This window comes from Corvus brachyrhynchos, unplaced genomic scaffold (assembly GCF_000691975.1).
Source record: "Corvus brachyrhynchos isolate BGI_N302 unplaced genomic scaffold, ASM69197v1 scaffold115, whole genome shotgun sequence".
Lineage (NCBI taxonomy): Eukaryota > Metazoa > Chordata > Aves > Passeriformes > Corvidae > Corvus > Corvus brachyrhynchos.
Window position 1 is genome coordinate 4,631,828 of NW_008239553.1, and position 25,588 is coordinate 4,657,415.

At 38.5% G+C, this 25,588-nt stretch overlaps 1 protein-coding gene across 1 annotated transcript in view; it reads left to right on the forward strand.

Moving 5' to 3' along the window:
• Nucleotides 1-25,588, forward strand: part of TTC17 (tetratricopeptide repeat domain 17) — a 43,557-nt gene that overhangs the window by 13,248 nt on the left and 4,721 nt on the right. Inside the window, exons 15-22 of the mRNA XM_017742175.1 lie at nucleotides 2,148-2,334; nucleotides 19,006-19,176; nucleotides 19,560-19,810; nucleotides 20,336-20,501; nucleotides 22,818-22,938; nucleotides 23,259-23,418; nucleotides 23,888-23,971; nucleotides 25,468-25,587. Coding sequence (XP_017597664.1) covers nucleotides 2,148-2,334; nucleotides 19,006-19,176; nucleotides 19,560-19,810; nucleotides 20,336-20,501; nucleotides 22,818-22,938; nucleotides 23,259-23,418; nucleotides 23,888-23,971; nucleotides 25,468-25,587 — 1,260 coding nt within the window. The remainder of the gene's footprint in view (nucleotides 1-2,147; nucleotides 2,335-19,005; nucleotides 19,177-19,559; nucleotides 19,811-20,335; nucleotides 20,502-22,817; nucleotides 22,939-23,258; nucleotides 23,419-23,887; nucleotides 23,972-25,467; nucleotide 25,588) is intronic.

Sequence of the window (25,588 nt, forward strand, 5' to 3'; positions counted from 1 at the left end):
ATCAATGCCTCTGAGGTAAGATGATGAGGTTTGTGTTTGCTCAGCAGTGAATGTTTTCCCTCATTATTTTCTAAATACATGTTACTTGTGCTTACTCCGCATGCAGTTCATCTTCCAGCTTGTGATTTGCAATGGATGTTAATTTTCATATGAACTCTTGAGTGCATTGGGGGTGATGCTGATTGTTGAGAGTATAAACATCTTGACAGACTTTTAGTCTCCCCAAACCTGTATTATTAGCAATGCCTCCAAGGAATTTAATCCTGGTGTTTGGCAACATTTTAACCTAAAACAGAGCTCTGTCAAGCTGTCAGCCTTGTATCTTGATTCTTAAAAACCCTTAAAGTAGCATATATATCACCAAGATTTTTGACTGTACAGACATCTTTCTGTGACGCTTGACTTTTTATCTGTACTGTTTTATTTGTCCCTAGGTTTTATCTCTATACATAGAGGAAAACATCTTCTAGTTGTTTGGTGGCTTTACTTCCATCCATAGATTCAAACCAGGTTTTGTATTTCTGAACAGCAACATTATAAACATGCTGTAGGTTGTCACCTATGTCAGATAGACAGTTTCTATATAAACTGTTTGAACTACTGGACTGGCCAGAACAGTTGTGAAGAGGAAGGGGGGAGGAATAGCATAGCAGGGAACACCTTTTCTTTAGCAGGTAATTTTGGTCGTACATTTGACATGCTTCAGTAAGAAGTTCAAGTGACTTTCCTGTGCTTCTGCCTCTCTAGTTAGATTAACAGAGTTTAAACCTACCAGGGCACCAGTCACCTAGCACATAAGAAAGCTAAAAACAGAATAAGCATGTTCAGTGTAGCATTCAGAAACAAATTTTCAAGTGTTGGAAAGGAATGTGGTCCATTTGGGTGGCAGGTAAGAGTGCAAAAAGCAGCTACAGAAAGAACTATGCTTGAGTGATATGCCTTAATAAGAGCACTTGAAAACACAGCCTTGGAGGGGAGGAACCTAGGAGTCCTTAGGACCATGCTGTGTGAGTAGGGCTTTTCTTCAAAAATATTAGCAAATCCTGCCTCGTTATAGTAATGCTTGCTCCTGTTTCTTTCAGGTGTACTCAGTCCTGTAATACCTATTGTACCAGAAAAACTAGCAGGAGACATTGTACTCGCATGGTGTTTCCTGGAGTATAATGGAAAGTAAATACAAATTAAAATTATTTACAGCTACTGGGAGAAAAAGATGTGCTCTATCAGCAAAAGCTGTTAAAAAGAAAAAAAATCCTGTTGCTCAGCTTGCACCATTTTCTGAATGCTGTTTAGTAATACAAGCTGAGTTGGAAAAATCTTCAGCTACTGATTAGTCTTCACATTTTTAGATAATCAATGTAAAAAACTGTTTCAGTGGGAAAAACGACTGCTAAATTACAATGCTGTAGTCATTATTCTAGCACTGTACTGTTAATTGCAGCAAATTACTTTGTCCAAGTGAAAGACTTTTCAGTCAACCAACAAATGTAATGCTATGTGTCTGTACTAAAGTGTTGAGTTCTACCCAGTGAAAAAGGTGTTTATAATCTTTACTTTTCAAAAAAAAATACATATTTTAGGGACACTAGCCAAAAGCAGTAGACAAAAATACTGTTTTACAAAGGCTTTAAAGGCATAAATGTGTGCCCCTAAGCTAGTGTGACACTGGTGTCTTCAGTAACCTAGTTTTGCTAAGGCAAATTTGGAGACTTTTGGCAAATGCATGCATCTGTCCTGCTAGAACACTAGTACTATTTTTACTTTTTTGCAGACTTTTAATGATTCTAAATTGTCTTCAAGCATTTCAGTTTAGTTCTTTGGTGTTCTCTGAAGTAAGCATTATGTTTCTGATGGTTATAAGTAAGTTTTTAATGCTTCATTTCAGTCAATGTGTATTTAACAGCTGGTTTTTTATTGTAGAAAGATGGAATTCCTAAACCCTATGGCAAAACAGCTTTCATTTAGCATCAATGCATCAAGCTGTTAGTTCTCCATTGTAAGACTAGGCAGTGCCTGTTTAAGAAGTTTTCTAAATTCTTTCCCACCAAATTTGGGAGGGTGTGACTTGACAAGGGTTTTTCCTAGTTGGCTTTAATCTTAAACAGTGAGCATACTTACGCTGCAGTGTGTCACTTTTGTCTTTACAGCCCCTGACATTTTTGAGCCTAGGAAATGCCTACCTGGCTCAGAACAACATCAGTGGAGCGCTGCAGGCCTTCAGACAAGCACTGGATTTGACAACCAAGTGCTTGGAGTGTGAAAGCAGCCTGAAGATGATCCGGTGTTTGCAGTTTTATCCTTTTCTGTACAACATCACCTCTTCTGTGTGCAGTGGTAAGCAACTGCTGAAAGATGGACCACAAGTCAAATAATGTCTGTTTGCCTTGGGTGTTGCATCTTTTCTTTTTCCAAGTTTCCACCCTTTTGCCTTACAGTGCTTTCCACCTTTAAGGACCAAGGTTGAGACGCTGCTGTTAATGGAAAAGTTACAGTCCATTAAATAATTGCTCGAGGATGACTTCTTAAATATCTAGAGGGCTTCCACTAAGTGCAAATTACTTCCTGACTGTCAGTAATACCTTAACAGCAACACCAATACCTCTTACTCATAAACAAGGCATGCTGGATTCAGTTTTTATGGAAGTGCACATCTACTGCTAGGCTGCTCAGCAGCCCCTTTGTACATCCCTTCAGATCTTACAGTCAGATGGATTTGTTTTCTTAAAGCTGAGCAATTTGATGAAGAGCAGTTTAGTTTTAATTCATATCCTTTCAGTGTGTTCAGTACTTTGGTCATCATTTTCTAGAGTTCAGTCTTTAAGGAATAGACTGTCTTGTGTCAGCATTATATTATTTATGTGGGACCTGTGATCACTGCTCTTAACACTCAAAAAATCTGTAAGAATGACCTCGAATCCAATCTCTCCTCAAAAAATATTTTAAAATATTTTTAATAGAATGATTTCTTGTCATAAATGGCTACTTATATTTAAAAAAAAATAATAGCTTTTGGAGATGGAATACTTTTGGAGATTTTATTCAATCCCACTGAATATTTTCAGTACTTTGTCTGTACTTGAATATGGCTAATATGATACTTAAGAGCAGTCTTGAAGACAATTTATTAATCTATTTTCTAATAGCTTCTCTCTCAAATTGTTACTAAGGTATCTTTCCACCTAATATTTTCTTTACTTTTGAGTGTAAACCTCACCAGAGAAATGCTTGTGATTTTTAGCATTGCTAGGACTTCCTCTGAGGGTTTGGGGTTTCTTTAAATTCCCTCTCCACTGAAAAGATATGGAGAAACCTCCTCTGATTTAGCATCTAGAACTGTGCTGTCTAAACATAGATGAGAGGCCATCCTATCTCCTGGTACAACATGGATGATGCCATAGAAGGTGAAATTCCAGGACTATTCCATTAGAATAATACTACTTTCTATGGCCCTGTACATTTTGCTCTGATTGAGAGCCCATCAGCTGTGCAGAGAAATAAATGAGTGCTGTTTGGCTAAGTGGGCTGTAGGGAGTGGTGCCACAGCCCAGCTGATGGGTGTCTTGCTGATGTCCATAATGTCAACTCCTATGCTGGTACCTCCCAATGAATCTCTTAACTTCAGATTGCCCTTCTTAGAAAAATCCTACTAGATACTGTAAGCAGTAATGGAACTTGCACATTTCATCACAAGAGACACTTACACTGTTCTAGAAAAATCAGTGTTTGTTTACTTTTAATTAAGATCTTTAAAAAGTCTGTAACTCACAAGGTTAAAGTTATTCCAGTCAAACCTTAGTCGTAGCTGCCTCATTTTGAAGTTAAGTAGAAAGCAATTTAAAAGTACATTCACAGAACAGAAATGGTAACAAGCAATGGTTGTATCTGAACTCCAAAGTTATCTTTGACATCTTTTGTTTTATACGCTTTTCTTCCTTAAACTTGTCATAATGTGGTTTGGTTGATTCTTGGCTTCTTTCTGCTTTGGTTCCTGAGGCAGGATGTTCATTTAGACGTCAGCTGTTACAGCATCTGCTGTTTAGGAAGTTTGTATTTCTTGAATGTGCAAAAGTGCTTATGAGAAAAGTTTTATCTTTCCTTTTTTTTCCAGCTTGGCCACAGGTTAGCAAAGTGAGCATGAATATGTTCATCTGGTACACTGGGGTTGGGTTTTGTTCATTAAGGAATCTGTGAAGCTGCTAAATAAAGAGGGAGCTGAATATGCCTTAGTTTGTTAATGTGCTCATTGAATTTCAGTATTCCATTATTTAAGTATTTTACTCTGTATTTATATTTTTTGCCTTTTACTGGGACTCTTCTTGTCTTAATGTTTATTTTTCATTTTTATTTATAATACCTTCTAGTTCATCTTTTGTTTTAGTGCAAGAAATCTGAAAATATGAACCTGACAAATACTGTAAATATTCTTTGTACATTCTTGTGCAGAGTGTAAAATAAACGAACTGGTTAATTCAGCCTTGATGATGATTTGCGGTTTAAGTCAAAACTCAGAATTGAAAAACAGAAAGGTAGCTTTACCTATATTATTTGCATAAGGTTTGGGGAAATACTTTTTTTCCTCCCACTATAAACTTCAACTGACTCAAGAGGAACCTTGACAGACTATATGAAGGTGAGGTGAAGTCTCCAAAACCAGAATGATTTCAAGAATGTGTACTCAGAAATAACGTTTCACACTTAAAAGTATCCTGAAATTTTGGGAATCTTCTGTTGACCCTTCAGTCCAAGGAAAACAGTTGAAAAGAGATTGTTATTATTCACTTGATGGCATGTCATAAAGTATTTGTATCCTTTGAGATCGATACCTTATGCTGAAAAATTTACCAAGAGCTTGGAATGTCAGATGTTTCTCTGGTTTAATATCTTGTTTTGATGAGCATTCCTTCAGTATTTCTGAAAGTAACAGCAGTAGGCTTCCTGTGCTTTGGGTTGTAGGCCCATGTGATAGCTGTGTTTTTGCTTCGCCTGTCAAAAGCCTCTGTTCATGAAAACTGAACTAAGTAGCGAGACATGGAATTCCTTGCTCTGCTGCTGTGAGCCATTGGCAGAATCCAGCAAATGGTCAGTGGGAATTATATGCTAGCATGAGATGGAATATGGGATCAAAAATCTGAATTCATGGCCTGATTTTTGATTACAGTATGTGCTTGGTGTTTATTTCAAATAAGTGAAATAGGCATTTTCTCAAGCATGTTGGGGTGTTTGCTGTTAGCACAGGACTTGGGAAGTATGGCACACTAATGCTGACTTGTTGGATGCTTGCTTACGTGCTCCTGTCTGTACTGGTGCCTGGTACTGTTTTTTAGTAACTTATTTCTGGTATAGATAATTTGTTTTAAACCTAAGTCACTTCATGCACATGAGAATGAGAATTAAAAATCTTAGACCAACGCTTTCCTATTTAACTTTTGCCTCTTGTATTCAAATTTATCTAAAAGTTTGTTTTCATTGTAAAAGAATTTCTAAATCTGCAGATGTTATTGGTGGGGTTTTTTTCATATGGAGGATGTGTGTGAAGTGTCCTAAGGTACTCCAACCCTATCACCTGTGGGCAAGTATTTGAGACAGCTGCAGGAGTTCAGTCAGTGGCATCTGATACAGATGCTCTACAGCAAGAGTCCACATAGTGCCTGATTCTCAAATACCTGACAGAACAGTTGGAAGACTTCATTCTTCCAGTGTTACCCTGTGGTGATCCTTCCAGAGGTGACTTGGCAGTGTTGAGGGTGTTGCTACATCATCTGTTAGGTTACTGGTGAGTCAGTTCCTGAAGCAGGTTAAGAAACTTTGTGTTGCTTGACAGATAACTTCAGCAGCCATCTCTGACACACAAATAACAGGACCAAGAGACATGTGTTAACAAGTGTAAAAAGCTTAATGTGAAAAACAGGGCCAGCTCTCAGAGGTCCAGAAATTAAGTAGTTAGGCTGCTTATTAAGCTAGTAGAGAAAGCCAGCATCATTTTTATCTGATACTGAATGGTACATTGCTGAGATTTGTCTTGCACACTTTATGGCTTAAAATATTGCAAGTAGCTTTTATCAGGTATTAAGGTCTGTAGAGGACTGTCCAACTATGGGATTGTTCCTGTGGCACTTCCCTGGCTGATGTAAACATTCAGATGTTGCCAAGTCTTATTAAAAAGGTTACAGAATATGAGAACCATATTTTTAGTGTAATGGTCAGCTGGCCACTGAAACATTCTGATTTGTTAATTGGTGTTGGATAAGACTTTACCTTCTATGTGTAAACAGAATTGTGTTGCCTGGGCAAACAGAAGTCATTTGTGCTCATAATATTTTTATCTGACTAAGCATCTACCTCTGACTCACTGCTCCATTTTGTTATGAGCTCATGCACTTCACATTCTTTTAGACAAGACCAAAATTCAAAATCTTATTAATAGACTGTTGCTATTCAAAACATGAAGCATGACTTGTTTCAAGCTTCGAGTCTCACTGTCTTTCATCCTTGGCAGGATAGTGCTTTTACAAAAGGCTTCGTGTTGCTCTGTGTAAAGTAAAGGGAGTGTGAGTTCATTAGGAATGTATGCGCATACCATCGGGAAACCTGAATCCTTGTAGGTAGAGGGAGTGTTTGTGAAAGCAGTTCATCCTTGTTCCTCAGTGCGAGTTCTGTAATACGGATCCGCTTTAGCCGTGGATTTAGTGCCCTCTTGTGGTACCAATACTCTGTGCCACATGAAATCAAAACTCCTGGTTTGTTCTATTTCCCCTTAAAATAAAACACGGGAAAGGTGTTTCATCTTATATGTGTATGGATTTTCCTTTATCCCCCAGCACTTAGGTTCTTACAAGTTAAAGTAAGTTAAAGTTAATAAGCTTAGACCTTTAAGCAAATTGACTTAAAGGGGAGAGGTTGACCTGAAAGGAGAATCTCTTCTTGAAACTCTAATAGTAAGCTTATGACAGATTAAATAACTTCCTTAAGTCAACATCCCAGTTTAAGCCTCTGACTCTAGTTTGACAGCTGCAATCACCTCAAGTTCCTATAGTGATTTGAGGTGCACAAACATTAAGCAAAAGCGTCACATAATTTTCTTTCCAATAGTGTGTTAAGATACAGGGATGTGAAATACTTTGCATTTTTAAATGCACCTTTCACTTAACTCAGTTACTCCCTACCAGTTATGACTGACTTGAAAGTCCCAGCAACAGGTTGCTGAGTTTTGGTTCCATTTCCTACAGCATGAGGTCCTTTTAGACATTTTTATCATAATAGTAGTTTCCTCCTTCTCAAGTTGCTGTATCTTGTTTGTCCAAGGAATGCTTATCACTTACAGTGTTAATGGTGTTACATTAACATTAATGGCGTAAACATCCCCTAAGATGTTTACTCTTGGAACAAAGGATATTGAGCTTAGTTCAAAATTTAATTGTGTTTTAGTTGAAGCAGAAGGCCAGAATCCGTACCACTTTTATGGGATTCTGAACTGAGCACTTCTGTATGATGGAAGTTCAGCTTTTTCTCATCTTGATTTGCATATTAGAGCGCAGAATTCATGAGTGCTCCTGAAGCTTATTGAGAATACCACATATATTAGTACTCTTATTTATCTGACAGTTTGTGACAAAGGGTGGGATCTGTGGCCATTTGTTTCTCTGTTGCTTTTACTGTCTCTCTTGCCTTATGGTAGTGTTCATTTGTATGAACAGAAGAGTCAACACCAGTATGGTTTTTAAACAAGCAGAATTCTATGAAGCATGTGAACAGCTTGTCCAAGCTCTCAGAAACACATCGTGGCAATAATTTACCTTGGTCATTTAGCAGTAGCATAGAGAAAGTGGGTTCTGTGTGAAATAGTGGCAGTTCTAAAATCATTGTTATCCTTCGAAGTTAAATACTCAGTTGCATGTTGCTGCCCTGTACATGCACAGGAGTACACCCGTGTGCCTGTTGTTCACCTTGCCAGTTCCACCTGGAATCTGAAAATCAAGCTGGATTCTTTCTCCCTCTGGCAGCCAAGCATCTCTAGCAGTGAAGATCATACAGTGACAGTCCTGCAAGATCTGGTGGGTGCTGTGCAAGTGGACTCTAGGTCACCATATTTGGGCTCTGTGGTGCTAAAGGAGTAAGAGGAGTTTAAATTGTACTTTTGTAGAGTGAAAACATCTTGCAGAATGCAGGCAGGTGGGAGCTGCGGAGAATGAGGACTGCTTTTTGTCCTGGTAGAAGCCAACATCCCTGGGGAGTGGGGGTGGCAGGAAATGTCCAATGTGCTTCTGAGTGGAAGATCTTGGAGAAATCCGTGTGAGAATGTGCTCTGTGAGAATAATGTGACCCAATTATTTTGGGTTTGTGCTACTGTTTCTGCACGCTAGCCCAGTAAGGGAAGAAGCAGTTCCCACAGTCCACTTTTGTTGCAGTAATCTTAGAATATTAGTGATGTGATCTTGAAGATAGTTGGCCAGATGCAGGCTTCTTGATACTTTTCAGTCCTTGGAGCCTGATTTATAAATCATACCTTTCCCTGGAAAGTCTTCATCTAGTGTGCCTTGAGTGGCTGAAGGAAGTTGAAAGTGAATGACCTTGCCCTAATACCCCTGTGCCAAGCTCACTTTGAAACCTGTCTTTACTTTCCATGTATTTTTCTTGTCAAAACTATGTAAAAGATGTATAGATTGAGATTCTTAAATTGAAAAATGAAAGAATGTGGTGCTACATTAAACGTGGCATTTGTAGCTACACCAGTATCCAAAGGCTGCGCACCCACTGCTCGTGCACATTGCTTCCAAGCTGCTGCTTGCTGGAAAGCCATTAAGAATTTAAAGGTTTCTGTAAACAATGCGTGCTTCCTTAAGTATATCTCTAATGCTCAAATGTCATTCTCTTTTGCATGTGTTAAATATGCTAATGGGTGAGTTTGTTCTGCAGCTTCTTTCACCATGCAAAGTATGTCTTGCTATCTTACATACATGGCCTGCTTATTTCCTGCATGGCAGTGTACTGACAGCTTCTCCCAGCAGTCATGAGTCTCACTTTGCATCATGCTCTGTTAAGAATGTTACCTGCAATGTTTAGTGTTCGGATCCATTCTGTCTCTTCCCAAGATCAAAAGGCCATCGGCTAGCAGAGGGGGGAGAGGAGAAAATCATGGCCTCAGCTGCAGGAGTAACTGAAGAAATGAGAATTGCACTATGGAAGGGAATTTAGAACTGTAGGGGAATTCAATGAGAGTTCACTGATGCAAAACCATTCAATATGAAGAAATAGCAGTACAGTATTAAACTAAATAGAATGTGACATTTTCCATTTTTATCTGCCTTTACAGTGCAAAAGATTATTCTTCATACATTACTGGGATCCTTCCTTTACCTGAGCAATAGCTGCATGTTCATGTAGGAGGAGGAGAAATGTCAGGCATTGCTGGAAGGGAAAAGATTCTCTTTCCAACTAAATTTTTCAAAACTTGATACCTTCAGTTATCAGATGTATTAACATTTCTCTGCAATGTGTGTGGTGCTTTTTTGTGACAAGAATGTTGAGAAAATGAGAAGTTTATGACTGCCTGTGTCTTCCTCTCTGTTTGAGAGGCTGTCTTTGCCAGTGGCAGTTACTTACATGTATCTGCTAAAATTTCTTACTGAATCTTAATTGGGTGCACCTCCTAGAGCTGGACCTATTTTAAAAGTTCCAACAACTGCGTATGTTCATCAGCCTTCTTAGGAAGAAGAGTAATTCCCCAGCTACATCTGAAGGAGAGGTAGTTTTACAAACATATTTATAGTTGAGCTGTACACACTGAATTAATGACTTGGTTAAAGCATGTTTGGAAGAGAAAAGAACATATGGTCCCCACATATGGGAAAAGTGACAATATGTAGTTTAGTGTCATTAGCAGCTGGCCAAGACCTTGAAGGCTGTATTCACTTGGCTTAAATCTGAGAACTTGTAAAGTGATGATGTGTAGCCTCAGCCTGTAATGAGTCATGTGGAGGTTGTCTCAAAGCAGCGTGCAATGCCATGTGCTCAGATTGAAATGAGCACTGCATGCTGAGCCATGGAGTGCCAGGCACTTAACTACCCCTGATCTGTCTGCTTTATTGATTTATTTTTTCCTTTTAAGGTTGGTTGCCTGGTTCATGTGAGTTTGTGTTGTGCTCTGACTGTCCTCAAAGCTTTAAATCTATCATCTGTTCTGGCTACTAGAGACTGAAACTAGGACAGTTCAGCATTTCCCTAGAGGAAGAGATTGAAGCTTCTTGAATGTAGCCATTTTGGGGAGAAGGGACATTCTTCCAAAAATTTCTAGTCTTTCTGCAGTAGCTATTCTATGACTTCGTACTGTTCTGGCAGTGTGAAGAGAGTGTTTTCTTGTTGAATTCTAATCTAGGGTGGTTGGCAGTATTCTTGTCAAACAACCTTCTGCAGATATTCCTTACTTAAGAAAAGACTAATCTGCTTCTTGATCAACATTCCGTCAACACCAGGATTTTTTTTTTTTTAATCCTATTTACAGCAGCAGTTCTGCTTTTTAATGGATTTGTGTAGGATGTGCCCTGTCAGGCAAACTGCCATGCACTTAAAAGCTCTCTTAGGTTAGTAAGGGACAGGCTTACCTGACCAGTTAACACACTGGTTTGCTGTTTGAGCTTGTCAGTACCTCTGCTTTGATGTCCAGTTAGGAGGAGCAGTTGCATGGATATCTATTCCAAACAAATATCTAAATTGTCGTGGATCGAGTCTGACTCATAATCTGCTCTTGCTGAGCAGTATAACCTAGTGAAGAGATATGCAGATAAACGTAAATACAGCTTACCAAAACATTTTCTCAAAATAAAAAACATGGAATCATGTGCCTGTGGTATATTGTTTAAATTCCAGTATATGGTGCAAACTTTACAGACAGAGTGGTAATCAAAAGACATATATAAGGCCTTTCCTTGGCTTTGGAGTTTCAACCCCTTGCGTTCAGAGAAGTGGGAAGCTAACAGTAACCCACAGTGGAGTAGTTGACTCCTGTAGAGTTTAACTATATGATGCCATTTCTCAGTAGTAGGTTACTGTTTTACTTAAAATCCTTTTTAGACTTGAGTTCGTAGATACTTAGGATCTGTTGGAATCTACAAAATATGTGATGTTTAGCATAATAGATTGGTGGAAAAGAGAAAAGATTAGAAAGAGGAAAAAAAAATGCAGGCCACTGTAGGCTTTGCTTATGCTAATGATACTTAAACTAAGAATTTTCTTTGGCTTAATTATAAACAGATTTCACAATTGTGTTGTGTACAGGAATCTAAATATTAGTTATTTAATATTCACAGCATGCCTTATATTGTGATCTACTGTGGGTGAGTGTTTATTGTTAAGAAATTCATAAGTAACTATTTTCTTATCTACAGTAAAAAAATATGGCCCAAGGAGCAGTCACTGAGGACAAGCCTTTGTCTTCAGAACTTTTTATGTGCTTATTTCTCTTGCTTTTTTTCCTCTCTTTCCCCAAAACAAACAAGAAGAAAAAATCATTACTCTTGAGACACAGACTGAAATTCAGACTGGAGGGCTACTTACCTTTCTGCTCCATATATAGAAAGAGGGTTCTATGAAAGAGACATTTTCTAGTCTTCTTTTATTCACTGACAGGATTATTGGGGGGTTACATTTAGATGTTTCTATGTTTTAGGCTCTATTCCTGGCATCATAGAGTAAGTTTCTGCTTCTAGATGTGCATTGTGAAAAAAGCTCTTATTTTAGTGGGTGGAGAGGAAGGAGGAGAGTGAAGGCTTTAGGTGGTCAATCTCTTCAGTTTTCTGCTCCCTGTTGCTGGGAGGAAGGTTGACATTTTCTACGCTGTTAAAGAGTAGCCTGCTGAATTCTTCAGAATGTTTTGCACACATGTCCCTTATTAAACTGCATTATTGTTCTATTTTAAATAGGTTTCTCTTCCCCTTTAATTTTTTTCCCATGTTTTATTTGTCACTTCTTTATATTTCATAAGGAGAATTTTTGTATCTGTTCTTCAGGGAGTGGTCTATTACGCGGTGGTGAAGTTTTTCTCTCAATATGATCAAGAAATCTGGTTATGTATTGTTGGCATTTGTATGTTTTGAAAGGTTTAATCAGAACTGCTGTGATGAGACAAATAGATAACCTTTAAATCTATAGCTAAGGCAATTTAGAGGCATCTTTTTGGCTACAAATCAGATTTTAAAACTTCCTATGAGTAAGAACAGTTTTACCATATAAACCTCTTAACTGGAAAACTGTTGTTGGAATAAATAATAAAAGAGAAAGAACTTTTGTATGCTTCATTTTGTCTGCTTCAGCCTAAATTTTGATGGCGTAAATTGTCATTCTGGTTTTTGCTATGCATCAAATGGAAGCTTTTTATTTAGTTCTTTTCTGACTATTCTATTTTGAGCATGCCTCTCTTCATCTTTGAAGAAGGGCCATTGGCTATCAAAGGGAGGAATTTATGAAAATCAACTTTTAAAATACTTCATTTTGCTTTTCATTATTTGTTTTCCATACTTCACTTTTTCAATCAGTAGTTTGTCCTGTCCTTTGAAAATGTTTATTTTTGTCCTGTAACTTCTGGCTTTTCAAAGGAGGATTTATATTAAAGGAAAAAGCTAAAAATTAGCAAATAGTGTTTGTGTGTGTAGGGAGAAAACACAGTAAAAGCTTAGTTTAAAATTTGGTCACTACACTACTCATTCTATTTCAATACTCTCACTGATACTTAACTTTATCAGAGAGGGAACTTACTGCAATCTGGTTTTTGTTATCCAGAACAGAAGTTATGATGATATGTGGGTAGTAGATATGTCTTTTTATTGGTTTATCCAGTGTGTTACAACTGTGGAAGGCACTGGAGGTCTGCTGATGTTACTGTTCTGGAGCTGAGTCGTGCATGGTTGCAATCAGCAGTGATACTGTTGGGTTCAGAGAGAGCAAGACTGACCACTGCTTGGGCTGGTTGCTTTTCAAGTCAGCAACAAGGCTGTGAACTGTTTTATGCTTCTGCAGATGTAGGTTGCCCACCTGCTTTGTATCCTTCCTGGGTCCTGTAGTGCACAGTCAATATGTGGTATTGTATTTCTCTTGAGCTAAATACAGACCTAGCAAACATTCACAGGTCAGTATTGTGCAGCCAGGTAATTCTAATTAAAACTTAGTCTTCTTCTCCTTTTACTTACCTGGTCTATCACTTTGTTGATCATTTTTCACTAAAAATTAACTGAGAATTCTTTAGTTGTATTTTTTTTATGCTTGCGTGTTTGGAAAGCAACAAATTTGTTTGGTGTTGCTCCTGGAGTTCAGGGTATGGCCTGTAACCTTTTTGATGGCAATCCTGTTCAGTCCTAAGTGTAGTGCAGTTTCTGCTTTCAGAGCTCAATCATGGGATTCATTTTGAAGTATAAATTTGTATTTTTTTCATGAAAACAGTAAGAAAAGGACTGCATTAACTGTAAGCAGAATATAGATAGAGCCATGTTAATTTACGATTAAGGTAAGCAGAGCAGCAATAGCTGCTAAAGATAGGTCTCTTCTCTCGTTACTGCTCATCCTATTGCTTTTAAAACTCACCTCAAAAGAAGTGGCTTGCGTTTTTTTCCCTTGGCAAATGCTTTGCAATCAAATATCTGTTCATATGTGATTGGAATAACATGGTTGCTGTTAACATCTCAGAAGATCTTTAGGAAATTGCCATGTTCATCTTGAAAGATCAAGGCAATTAGAGTATGCAGTGTGTTAATCACCAGTGTTAACGTTGCCATGAAAGTCAAAGTTCATGTTTTTATGTTGTCTAGAGGATGGTCTCCCAAACATCACTTCCCTGTGACACTTCCCTGGCTTGTTAATGTCAGATTGCAACCAAGTCACTGTGGTGCAGAAAGTAAGACTGTTCTTAAGGTGCTCATTTAGCCCAAATGTTGATGTCTGAGATCCCAGTAGTTTTAGATGCACAAAAGGTTCTGGTAGCTGAGTTCTCTCATTCCAAATTATTTTTGTAAATCCTGGTAAATTATATTGCCTGTGACACAAAGCACCGAACAAGACTGGTTCTATAAAAGTGATGGGTGATGGTGTGCTGGGTTTCAGTTTAATTTCTGTAATGAATATATTTTAGCCTAATTGGGAATATACGATGTCACTCAAGTAGTGAGCACACCTAAATTTTTCACATGACCTCTGAGCAGCATTGTTACCCATTCTCAAATGTAAAATGGTAATACAGCACCCACTCTGGCTTATGTGTCTCTGTATCTGTAAGCAGTGACTAGCAAAAGTAAAAAAAAAGACTCCTTATTGATGCACTGCTGCTGAGATGTCTCTAGATGAGACTGTTCATCTGCTGCAGGGATTGAAACTTATTTCCATTGAGCTCAGTGATATGTCATTCCTACTGCAAAAAGAAAAAAAGCTGTCTTTACTGAATTTCACTGTGGGGAATACTAGTTTTAAGCATTCATAAAAAATAAGTATGGAGTTAATAACTCCTGTTAGCAGCTTGGTTTCAGTTTGTTCTTTGCTCTGACAACTCAGGTATTAGGCTGACTTACATCTGTATTAAGTACAGTTCTCTCTTGACATGATTTACCCATAAAGAGGCAAATCATTTAAATGACACATATTTCCAGATAACATGCATTTTGCCTAACCTAATGCAAGTCACTGACTACAGCAACAGTCTTTGAATCTTGTAATAATTCAGGAGATAATGCAGCTCTGTTTATTCCAGATTGTAGGGGGAAAAAAATCAGTACCTAAATTTAAAATGACTTGACTTTTAGTTCTGAGGCATTATACTGCCATTGTAATTTCTAAATATGTACTGAAAAAATTTTAAGGGAACTAGTCTGTATAACATTAGAAGTCAGGACCCAATAATTTTCATAAAACCAGGATGTTGGAACATAGATGGTGGAGTTAGGAATGCCATATTTTGCAGGCTCTGCACTGAAAAAGAACTAAATGTCAGTAAAAATTTTGTGCTGACCAAAGATTGGAGATAATTTTACTTTTTATTTCTAATGCTGTTGATGACACCAAGTCATGCATCTTTAGTTGGTATATAGGAATCAGTGAAAATATTTACTGAGGCCTCATTCTCTCTGCCAGATATACCACAAGAAACAAACAGCTACAGTGGCAGTTAATTTAGATTTTTAGAACAATCAATGCCCAATTTAATAGTGAGGTTTGATTACTTTGAAGACCTTACTCAAGGTGCAGTACTTCCATGTGATACACTGAGGGTGTTGTTTGTTCATCTTTCCTCTTTTTCATACTTCCTACAATTCTTTCCTTGTCTTAGGTAAGTGGCTTTCAATCTGAGCATCTGGGGTCACCTAAATTGGCAGAAATTTGCTCTCAGACAAAAAAAAAAAAAAAAAAGCCAAACACGTAGCCCCAGAAAAGTTCATGTCATAAGGAAGGTTCGTAGTTGTTTCCAAGTGTGACTTTTCTGAGAAATATGGCAACATTAAGTATGGTTCAGAGTAAGTATTTGTTATCCATTCATAGATGGAGCAAGTCTTCAGTTACTGCATCACTTCTCCCTCCTAAATATTTCTCCTTCTTTGTGACAGATGTCAACACTCTGGGTGCTTCCCTCTTTATGCTAAGTGGATTTCAGCTTAAGAGATTGGAATCACCCTGTTCTAAAGAACTTGAGACTAACTTTCTCTCTAAGGTTTTTCAGCCCTACCAATTGCAGTAGGTACCACAGCTTCAGTGGACATTTGAGAAGGATCCTGAAAATCATGAAGGTGGTTGATATTAAATGGGATGGCTAATTGAACAAATCTTTCCTATATTTAAAGTTTGGTTTGTGCTAATGCTGTATGAGTGTGTTCACATTGGCCAAAAAAATTACAAGTTATAATATGGGAATAGAGTCCTTTAATATGCAATATTGTGTTCTGCTTTTAATCTCCAAAGTCTCAATGCTTCAGTTTAGAGTTTGTATTTGCTTTTTTCTCCAGAGGATTTCCTTTTGTAAATTAGGAGCTACTCTGTGGTTTTTTCTGCCGATTTCTACATTAACCTGGCACAGACTATTTGTGTTATTTGCATCACTTTAAATAAAGACCTAGACATTTGTTTTGTGCCATCACTATGATTTTTGTTTCACTGTCTGGAATTTGGTAACCAGGTGTCATAATACACAAGATAAGACAGACTCTGATCCACTTCCCTCTGAGCTTTCTTAGCTGTACAGAATCAATAGGAAAAGTGACAGCAGCTGCTCTCAGAAAATAAATGGGCAAGAAAGTGATCCTTCTCTAGTAAATTTTCAGGATGGAGTAAGCTGAAGTTACCAAGTAGCATGTAGAAGTTTTAGACTTCCAAGTTTTGTAGCTGTAATATCACTGTGCCAGGACTTTACACCCAAAATTCGTATGTGCAGATTTAGACAGCCAGAACATATGTGAAATATTAATAATAAATAGCTGAGCATTTGTAGGTCAGTGGTCACTTTCGTCCTTTGTACAACAAAGGTGCTGGAAGTATCACAGTGATATGACCAAAGTTCTGTAGACAGAGAATGTGCCTGGAGTTTGGGGCTGTGTTGTTCCCTTGCTGGTCTCACACTCTTCCCCACTGGACTTCCCTGGTGGGCTTCAGGCATCTGGCTGACAGAAGCTGTGAAGTTCTGACTTGCAGTGTTTCAGTACCACCCGTCTCATGGTTCACTCACTAGAGATCTTCAGCTTCCATTAGTTTTTCAACTAGCATCGTAGTCTCCAGCAACATCAGACAACTGAAAGCAGCAATTTGAAAAAATTAGGTCACTCAGGTTTCTATATATAGCAATTCTCAGATCCCAAGAAAGCCAGCACAGTCATCTAGTCTGTTTTTAGCTGTCAGTGTTTGTAAATTAATATTAACAGAGTTGGTGTTAAGTAGACTTTTAAGTGCCATCATTTTTTTTTTCTGTCTGCTTGCACTTTCCAGCTTTTAAAATTCTTTTTGGCATTTTGATTTCAATTAAAAATAGTTGTCTGGGTTTGAGCCCCTTTGCTTCTTTCTTCCTAATAATGATGAGTGGATCTTCAGCAAAGGGAATTGTGGTCATCACATTACTGAGAAGCACCTGACTTGCATTGAAATTAGGCTGGGTTGATGTCAGGTGGGGGTAGCTTAAGAGTTCTGTGTGCACCATTTCTCATAAACTAAACATGAAGATCTCCATATATTGAAGTGATTGTTTTATCTTCTTCTTCTTTTTCTTCTTCTTTTTCTTCTTTTTTTTTTTTTTAATGAAACCAATTAATTTTTTATTGGCAGAATGGGAGAGGTGGGCAGGGAATTGAAGAAAGAATCAATGACTGATAGAGTAGAAAAGGCTGAGTATAACTGTATGGTAGATGTTAGAAGAGTTTATGAAGTTAACTGCTTCTGTTTTATGTATTTACTCATTGTTTGTCTTCTTACATAGAGCAGAAGAGGTAGGACAATAAATAGTTTTCCCAAAGGGTTTATAAACAATTTAATTTGTTTGATTTTTGTCACTCTTACCCACAGAGAAAATACGGGTCTGTTTCTCCTCCAAATATGGCACCTGAGTGTTCTCAGATGGAGAAGCAGAAAGCTAAAAGCTGTTGTTTTCACTTTGCAGAGAAGCAGTGGAACAGGTTACCCTTACATGAGAGTTAGAACCATCCTCTCATCCCACTGGCCTGATAAAGGAGTAAAACCTAAAATTATTTTTTTGTTGGGATCATTGTGTGAAGTAGAAAAGAGTCACTGATCTACTTTATTCACATTCTTGTTATTTTATGCTGCTGGTTGAAAAAAAAATTCTTCCCAGAAGCGTAGAGAAATACAATTTGCATTCAGGAAGGTGGAATGGGGATTGTACTTGAGAATCTCGCACTTAATTTTTCTTTTATTCAACTGTGCGCTTAATCCATTTGTATATGTGTACTATTTTCACTCACAAGTGATTATAATAAAGGAAGGAGGAGTTTGAGAGCAGTAGCTGAGTACATGGAATATGTTTTTCTCTGGGGTGACAGGCTTCCTGTGTGATGAGACAGGTGCACCCAGTCTGTGTCTCAGCCCTGTAGCTGCGCCTTGGGATTTGGGGCAGTTCCCAGCCTCTCACACGTGGAGAATCATGTCATTAGCTGTGCTCCCTAAACACCTGTGGCCCTGGGAAGTAATCTGTGTGAGAAAATGTGAGATCTGTAGTTAAAATGTACTTATTATCAAAAATATTGTTACAAAGATGCAGGTGGCCACCCTTTAAACTGTCTGACTGCTTATGTGGCACTGAAGGATGCTCAAAGGCTACTATTGCAAGTGTGCGCTTTTTTGTTTCTGCTCATTACTGACTCTACATTTAGATTTTTTTTTGGTGTTATTCCTAGCTCTTTGCATTTTGTGGAATGTGAACTTGTAACTTGAGCACAAAATTATAGACGTTACATTTTCAGCTGTATAAATTTCTGATTTTTTGCACAGATTAATGCTCTTGGCTTTTGTCTGACTGTTTAATGAGCTATAGTCATACCAACGTGCTGTCTGTTGCTTGCACAGAAGGTCAGAGTCTGGTATTCCCAGTTCAGTCTGCCTTGGCCCTTTTCCTCTTGCAAGTAAGCATGGTGACCACGATGGTGTCTTAAATGAAAGTTCATATGGCAGGCAACTCCTTCATATGGTGCATTGTCACTAAAACATGTCTTGGGAGTGTTCATTGGAGTTGCTACCAGCACACAGTAATTTGTCATGTCCTGTGTAACCCTTCCCTTGGAAGGCAGCTGATTTTTCTTTCATTAGCAGTTCACATACATACCTAATAACATAGTTTCCTGTAACTGTTTTACATGATCTCCCTTGTCAATGGGCAGATCAGTTTTTTAATCGCTGAATGAAGTCTTTGATACCTTGTAGAATTATTCTTTTAATCCATATGTAGAAACTAGAAGATGGTAGCTTCCACAATACAGCTTCTGCACTTGTATCCAGGAGGAGCTTTCTCTCTTGGTATATCAGTAAATTTCTCTCTTTCAGGCCACTGTCATGAGAAAAATACAGATGGCAGTTATGGCAAGGAGAAATACTTTGATGACCACTATGAGTCAGCTACAGCAGTGACAGAAGGACACTCTGAGGGAGGTACAGAAGATCCAGAAGTCCTTACTCAGAGTTCAGCAAGGGATCCCTCCTTCTTGAGACTGGAAAGTAAGTCAGCCTTACAAAATCAGTTATGGAAAATTAAATAGTTTCTAGATTTTTCAGAAGAGCTTTCTGTTTTCCTCCGAGAAGCTGTTTCCCCCTCTGTGTCCCTAAAATAACAAGTAACCCATAGACTAGTTTGATTCTCTTCACCATTCTTCTCCAGGCATAATACGGATGCTTATTTGCAGTGGGGAAGTCTGCATTGACTAGCTCTCGCTTTTTGCAGTGTGCAGCAAGTAATCAGTGATACTTGGGTTGTGCAAGCAGAAAAGTCAGGTCACAGCAAAAACATTCTTTTTATACAAAACAATTTTACAAATTGTATAAAAGAATCTTTTAAAACAGGGAAAATAATTTCTGAAGATTTTTATGGTATTCCCTCTTAGACACAGTCACTGCAGAAAGCAACGGTTCAGAAGGAGTGGAGGGTTTAGAAGATGATCAGATGTCTGAAGAGATGCTGGCTTTGGTAGATGAGTTTGAAAATTCTTGGCCTCAGGAAGCTTTTGAAGGGGCACTGGAGGTAAAAGGTCGTCGAATGGACTTACAGGGAATCCGGGTCCTGAAGAAGGGATCTCAGGATGGACTGGCCAGCTCCTGTTTTGGGGACTGTGGTGATGATGATGAAGCTGAATGGGTAGGTTTGAATGAGTTTACTTAAGTCTTGAACTAACTGTTGTGGGGGAGGGAAAGATGAGAACAGTTCAGGGGGTTTAACACTGGAAGATACAGATCTGTGAACTTCCCTTATGGGCCTAAAAGATGTAGTTGTTGATTGCTGGTGTGAACTAAACAAGTAATTTCAATCCAGCACCAACTTCTTGCTCACAGTTAAAAATGAAAAAAGATTTTAACCGAAAGTTCTGGTTGGCATGAAAACACAGAAGTCTCTGTTGTCTTCATGTTACCAGTAAAATATATAATGAAAAATGCCTTTCAGTTCTCCAGCAGTTAAACTGATTTTCTCCTGCTTTGGAGATCAGAAGTTGTATACTTTGTTTGCATGGTGTGATGCAGGCTTTGAGAATGGGTTGAGATGGGGAGGAAAGGAGAGAGACAAAGGTCTCATCTGTAACATCTTTGGACTAAAACAAGTGGTGCATTGGAGCTGGTAACATGGTGGTTCTTACTGTTAACCTTGCTAATACTGTTCTTTTGGTAGATCACTTTTCAGGTCAAACGTTTAAAGAAACCGAAAGCTGAAAGCTTGGATCTCCAGGAGCCAGTTGGGAAAAATGTGGAAGAAGGGACTAATGCAGAAACTGAAAACTTCTACCAAACTGCCCTAGAGATCAGTGGACCAAAGATACCTTCTCCTGGACCAATAGGTAACCTGCTGCTTCTAGAGAAAGCAAATCATTTGCAGCTTTTGTATCATTATGGTTTATTTCCTTTGCAGCCTTTATAGTACACTGGTTTATTACTGAAAATAAGCATCACAAAGACTATGTAGTGAAATGTCCCCTCTAGATGAGTACATGGAAGAATAAGAAATCTCTTCCATCTGCACCTTCTTGATGAAGTGCAGCCTAACTTTATGTATTGAGTGAAGTTAATTTCCAAAACTTCTGGTGATGAGGTGGAGAAAGTGGAGGATGAAAGAGGTAGGTATTGTGAGTAGAAGTTGTAAAAGAGAGAGGGGACTTAAGTGATCTCTTTTGAGTAACTGAATGGGCAGAGAAGTTAGTTCATCAGGATGCAGAATAAGAGTTTGGACTGACTTCTGGCTAAGCGTAAGACATACAACTCAAAGAGAAAGAGCTGAAAGTGAAAAATGTGAAAAAATGAAGTAAATAAAAATTAAGTGCTCTGCTATAATTGTTTATAAGAGAAAACTTAGAGACTGTCTTCCAGAACACTGGAGTTACAGAAGAGTAGAGTTTTGCACCAACACAGATGAGATTTTGAGAGGCAGATGGGAGTTGTTGCTAGTTGAGTAACAGGAATTGTAGAGCAGTCTGTTAAAATGGTGGCAAAGAATAAAACCCAAGCAAGTGGGCCCCATACTTTTTGTCTTACCTTTCAACATTGCTAAAATCTTAATATTGTGGGACTGATGTGTAAGCTAAGTTCTACAGTGCTTCTTAGTCCTTGATGATTTGATGACCTGGAAAGTGATTTCACATTTTGAAGGCTTTTACATTAAATCTTTAACAAGCTCCTTTTTTTAGCAACAGACAAATGTAGGTTATTGAATTAAATATTTAGACTGCAGGGGGGAAGGAATACATGAAAACAGACTATCAATTGTGAGCACATACCTGTCCTTTCCTTGGTGTTTCTCTTCTTTCCCTCTGAGTTACTTTTGTGGCTTTATTACATGCCATCCCTCAATTATAAAGTGATCTTCCCAGCATTCCTGTGAAGCAGGGTTGGCTGGCATCCTCTTTGCAAGAACTAAATCATCAAAATTTAAGTAACACATCAAAGGTCACATGGGGAGTTCTTGGTAGAATGGGGGAATGATGGTATCTGTCCTGCGTTTCACTCCTTCCCAGGCTATTGAACTGTCTCTGCAGCATTTCCATACCTCTTGATGTCCTTTGCCAGTAAGAACTTGCAATCAGATAGTTCACAGTGGTGGTGATGAGAACTGATCATTTCCCTCTGAAATTTCCCTTTGTATCTCGAAATTAATTTCCCTTTTATCACAATACTTTACAACACACATGGTATTGCAGACATCTTCGTTATTTGCAAAATTATGATGAAGTGGTTTACTATAACTTGGATGAGAAATAGGAATTACATCCAAATGGGCAAAATTTCATGTAACTAGAAATAAATACTGAAATGTTGTCTACATAGCTGGTTTGATGGACTGGCATGTTGTTAAACTTGGCTCTCCACTGTGCAAATCTGCTATAGTGAGTTTTTCTTACATTCCAAATAGTTTGGATGTTTCTGATACAAGAGGAAAATGTTTCCTAACATTTGACGCAGGCTATTTTCCTAGGACTTGATACAGTATCCACCAAATTGAGGGAAAGATTTCAGTAGGCTTTAGTTCAGATGTGAAGATCAGGTTCTTGTTTCTCTCAGTGAACCATTTGTTAACATAAAGCAAGTTATTTAAGCCTTGCTTTGCTTCTCTGCAGAATGGGAGAGCTGAAGTGTAATTGTTAAATAGTTTCAGGAGTGTTGCTATATTGAGTGTAAGAACACAGTAAAAGCCGCTGACTGTCTCAGATAATACTCATTGAACAATATTGGCAGTATTTTTTGCCTGAAATTGTCAAAAGATAGACCAATCAACTTTAATTAGTTTTTAACTGTAGCTGTAGAACATTAATGATGACTCACAAACTTGGTTTAAGGACATTTAAGTAGAGACATTACCTGTAAACAAGAGTGGCAATTCTTCTTAATCTGTAGTTTTGGAAAAAGTGTAATGAAACAGGTTTTGAAACCTTATTTCCTGATCTGTCTTGCACACAATCTGGTTCTGTCTGTGCATCCTACCAGCCCCATTCAGTCCATTTAGGTTCAGGAATGTTGTTAAAGAAATGTGTCTGCAAGACAGTGACTTTTATAATGTAGGGGATGTATCTACTGGTATAAAGTATTTTAAGAATCATTGTACTGAAGTAGAATGTGTTTCCCCTTCCAGAAAGTTTCTTCTATTTTTGTTTTACTTTCTCAAGGAAAAAGGCGTGACTACCGTAGCCTTGGCTGGCCAAGTCCTGATGAATGCCTGAAGCTCCGCAGGGTAGAGCTGACAACTGTAGCCAGCACGTGGCTTGCTGTTTCTGCTAAAAACATTGAGTGAGTATTGTGGATATGAACCCTAAGTAAGTTAATTACACAAAGCAAGACGTGGTCTTCAGTGTGTGTAAACTGAAGATTTTATGTTATTACGAAAGAACTGCCAGGATTTCTAAGAAGCTTGAAAGCATGATGTGGGATTTCATCAATTAGACTTGCAAAGAAAAGCACAAGTGCAGATGAAAGATCCACTTCCTTTTGCTTCTTGAGCTGCTCAAATGAGATTCTGCCAGGTTCTGGGTAGTTTACTTTCACTAGAGAACTTTCTAATGACTATTGTGTTCTCTTAACTAATTTGACTTGTTTTATGATATTTGTAGCATTACAGAACACATTGATTTTGCCACACAGCTGCAGGAACCAGCCATGGAGCCCCTTTGTAACCCAAACCTCCCAGCCAGTATGCATACTTTGGACCACCTGCAAGGTGTCTCTAGTCGGGCCAGCTTGCATTACACTGGAGAAAGTCAACTGAAAGAGGTATGCCAGAGCTGAAGGCTGTCACACAAAAATGGTCATACCATGGCAGATTCAGGATGCATTTAGCTCAGTGCCTTGTCTCCAGAGGTGACTTTCAGTGAGTGAATGCCTGGATAAAACTGTAAGAACAGTGCAACATGAAATTTTACCAGAATGTTTTCCCAGCCACCTACAGTCTGGCCTGGGGGAAATCCTAAAACACCATTAGTGTCTGTATTTATAGCTCTTCATGGATGAATTAGTGAAAGTAAAGTCCAACTCAGCATACTTAAAATTTCTAGTGTTCTTAGTATTCAGTGCCATGGAGTTATAACACTGTGTTATAGTATCAACTCAAGATAGAGAGTGATGTTTAGGTTGAAGCAAGATGCAGCATCTGTAAAAGGCTGGGCAAAAACGCAGTCAACAAGGAAAGGGGCGTCTCTTACCAGGTTCCAGCATCTAAGCACTTTTACTTCCTCTTCCACAGGTCCTACAGAATCTTGGCAAAGACCACTACTCACCACAGTCACTAGAACAAGTTGGTACTCGAATAGCCAAAGCTTTGGAAAAGGTATGTGTAAAGGAGAAAATGAGAAGTCTGGGCTTACTGCTCATGACTGGCATAGTGGTCAATCTGGTCTCAAATCATTTGTCTGAAATCCTGCTCAAGGAATGTATTAGTACTTGGACTAGGGATTTGTGTCTCTTTAGCATCTGTAATGCCCTCACAGGTATTTTGTTGAGGTATATCCTGTGCTTATACCATCAAGTGTCTTCCGTATCTCTCTACTGAAACTTTAGCTTGTCAAATGTCCCAGTGTTTCCTGCCCTGTAGTGAGCAGCATTGCTAATTATTGATTTATTTAACTATTTCAGCAGTTCTCAGCCCTCTTCTTTCTTTTTATGCTACATTGACTTAGAGGTTATGGAAAGTTGAGTTAAGCCATGTCTCCCTTCTCCAGTGACATTCCTGGCATGCAGCAGTCAGACAGCTCAGAGGGGCTTCCTGTTATTTCAGCCTGCTGCTTCTGCCTGGTGTAGTGTTGGCCTGAAGTGTCAGATGTGTTCAGGCAGAGGTGTGGTACCATGTGCAAGCCTGCACTTCCTGTTCTCCCCAGAGAAATCCATGCTTCCTAGCTAAAGGCTACTAAGGACCTCAGCTGTGAGCCCTAGCATGAGAGGATTTAGGGACATAATTTTCACAGGATCCACAAAGCAGACAGGGATGCCAGGATTGCTGTTCTGTATTTACAACTAGTAGGGAAAACATCCCAAACTACCGTAGAAAAGAGGACTCTGTGAAAACCGTTTGGTGCCCCTAGCCCATTCAAGCAAAAGCTATCTGAGGAACTTACTGTGCTTTGAAATTAAAACCAGTATAGCTTTGCCCATCCCCTGAAAGCAAAGATACTACTCTTATCCTTACGTTACAAGACTTAATTTCTTTTCACTTTAGATATATACTAGCTTTTTCTCTTACATGCTAGTTTCCTCTGCAGACAGCAAGCTTTATCCAAATAAGCTGAATATTTAGTGCAGAGACCAGAAACAGAATTCTCAGTATTTTCCTTTATAACACAGGGCATGGGAGTCAGCCAGCTAGAGGCTGGGCTTTGTCAGGCTTCTGGACTGAGCTGCATCCCAGGGCATCCTTTCTCTTTCCAGTGACCACAGGGAGCCTACAAGTCCAATCAGCTAATTTAGATAATTTTTTTTCCTTCATGTTGGGTTATGTGTGTGAACATCTAGATGCTCAGCATCAGAGAGCTGGTTAGAAGCTATTGTGGCTGCTAAAACTGTTGTTACTGTTGAAAGCTATTTAACTGCTATTCCTTTCCTGAAGAAATGGTGTTGTATTTGGAATTTGCTTCATTTGGCAGTCTCATTTACCTGACTACTGCATATATGTTGTGAGAAACTTTTTGCTGCTTTGAAATAGTTTAATGCTCTTCTTAAAAGTGTTAACACCCTCTACCTCAGTATATCAAATAAATTGGAAGAGTGAAAGGTAGGATGATTATTCACTAGGGGTGTTTACATGAGTTTTTTGTGTTCTTCTTTTGCCAGAATCAGACTTCATGGGTCCTCTCTAGCATGGCAGCTCTTTACTGGAGGGTGAAAGGCCAAGGAAAGAAGGCAATTGATTGTTTACGGCAAGCATTGCACTATGCACCCCATCACATGAAGG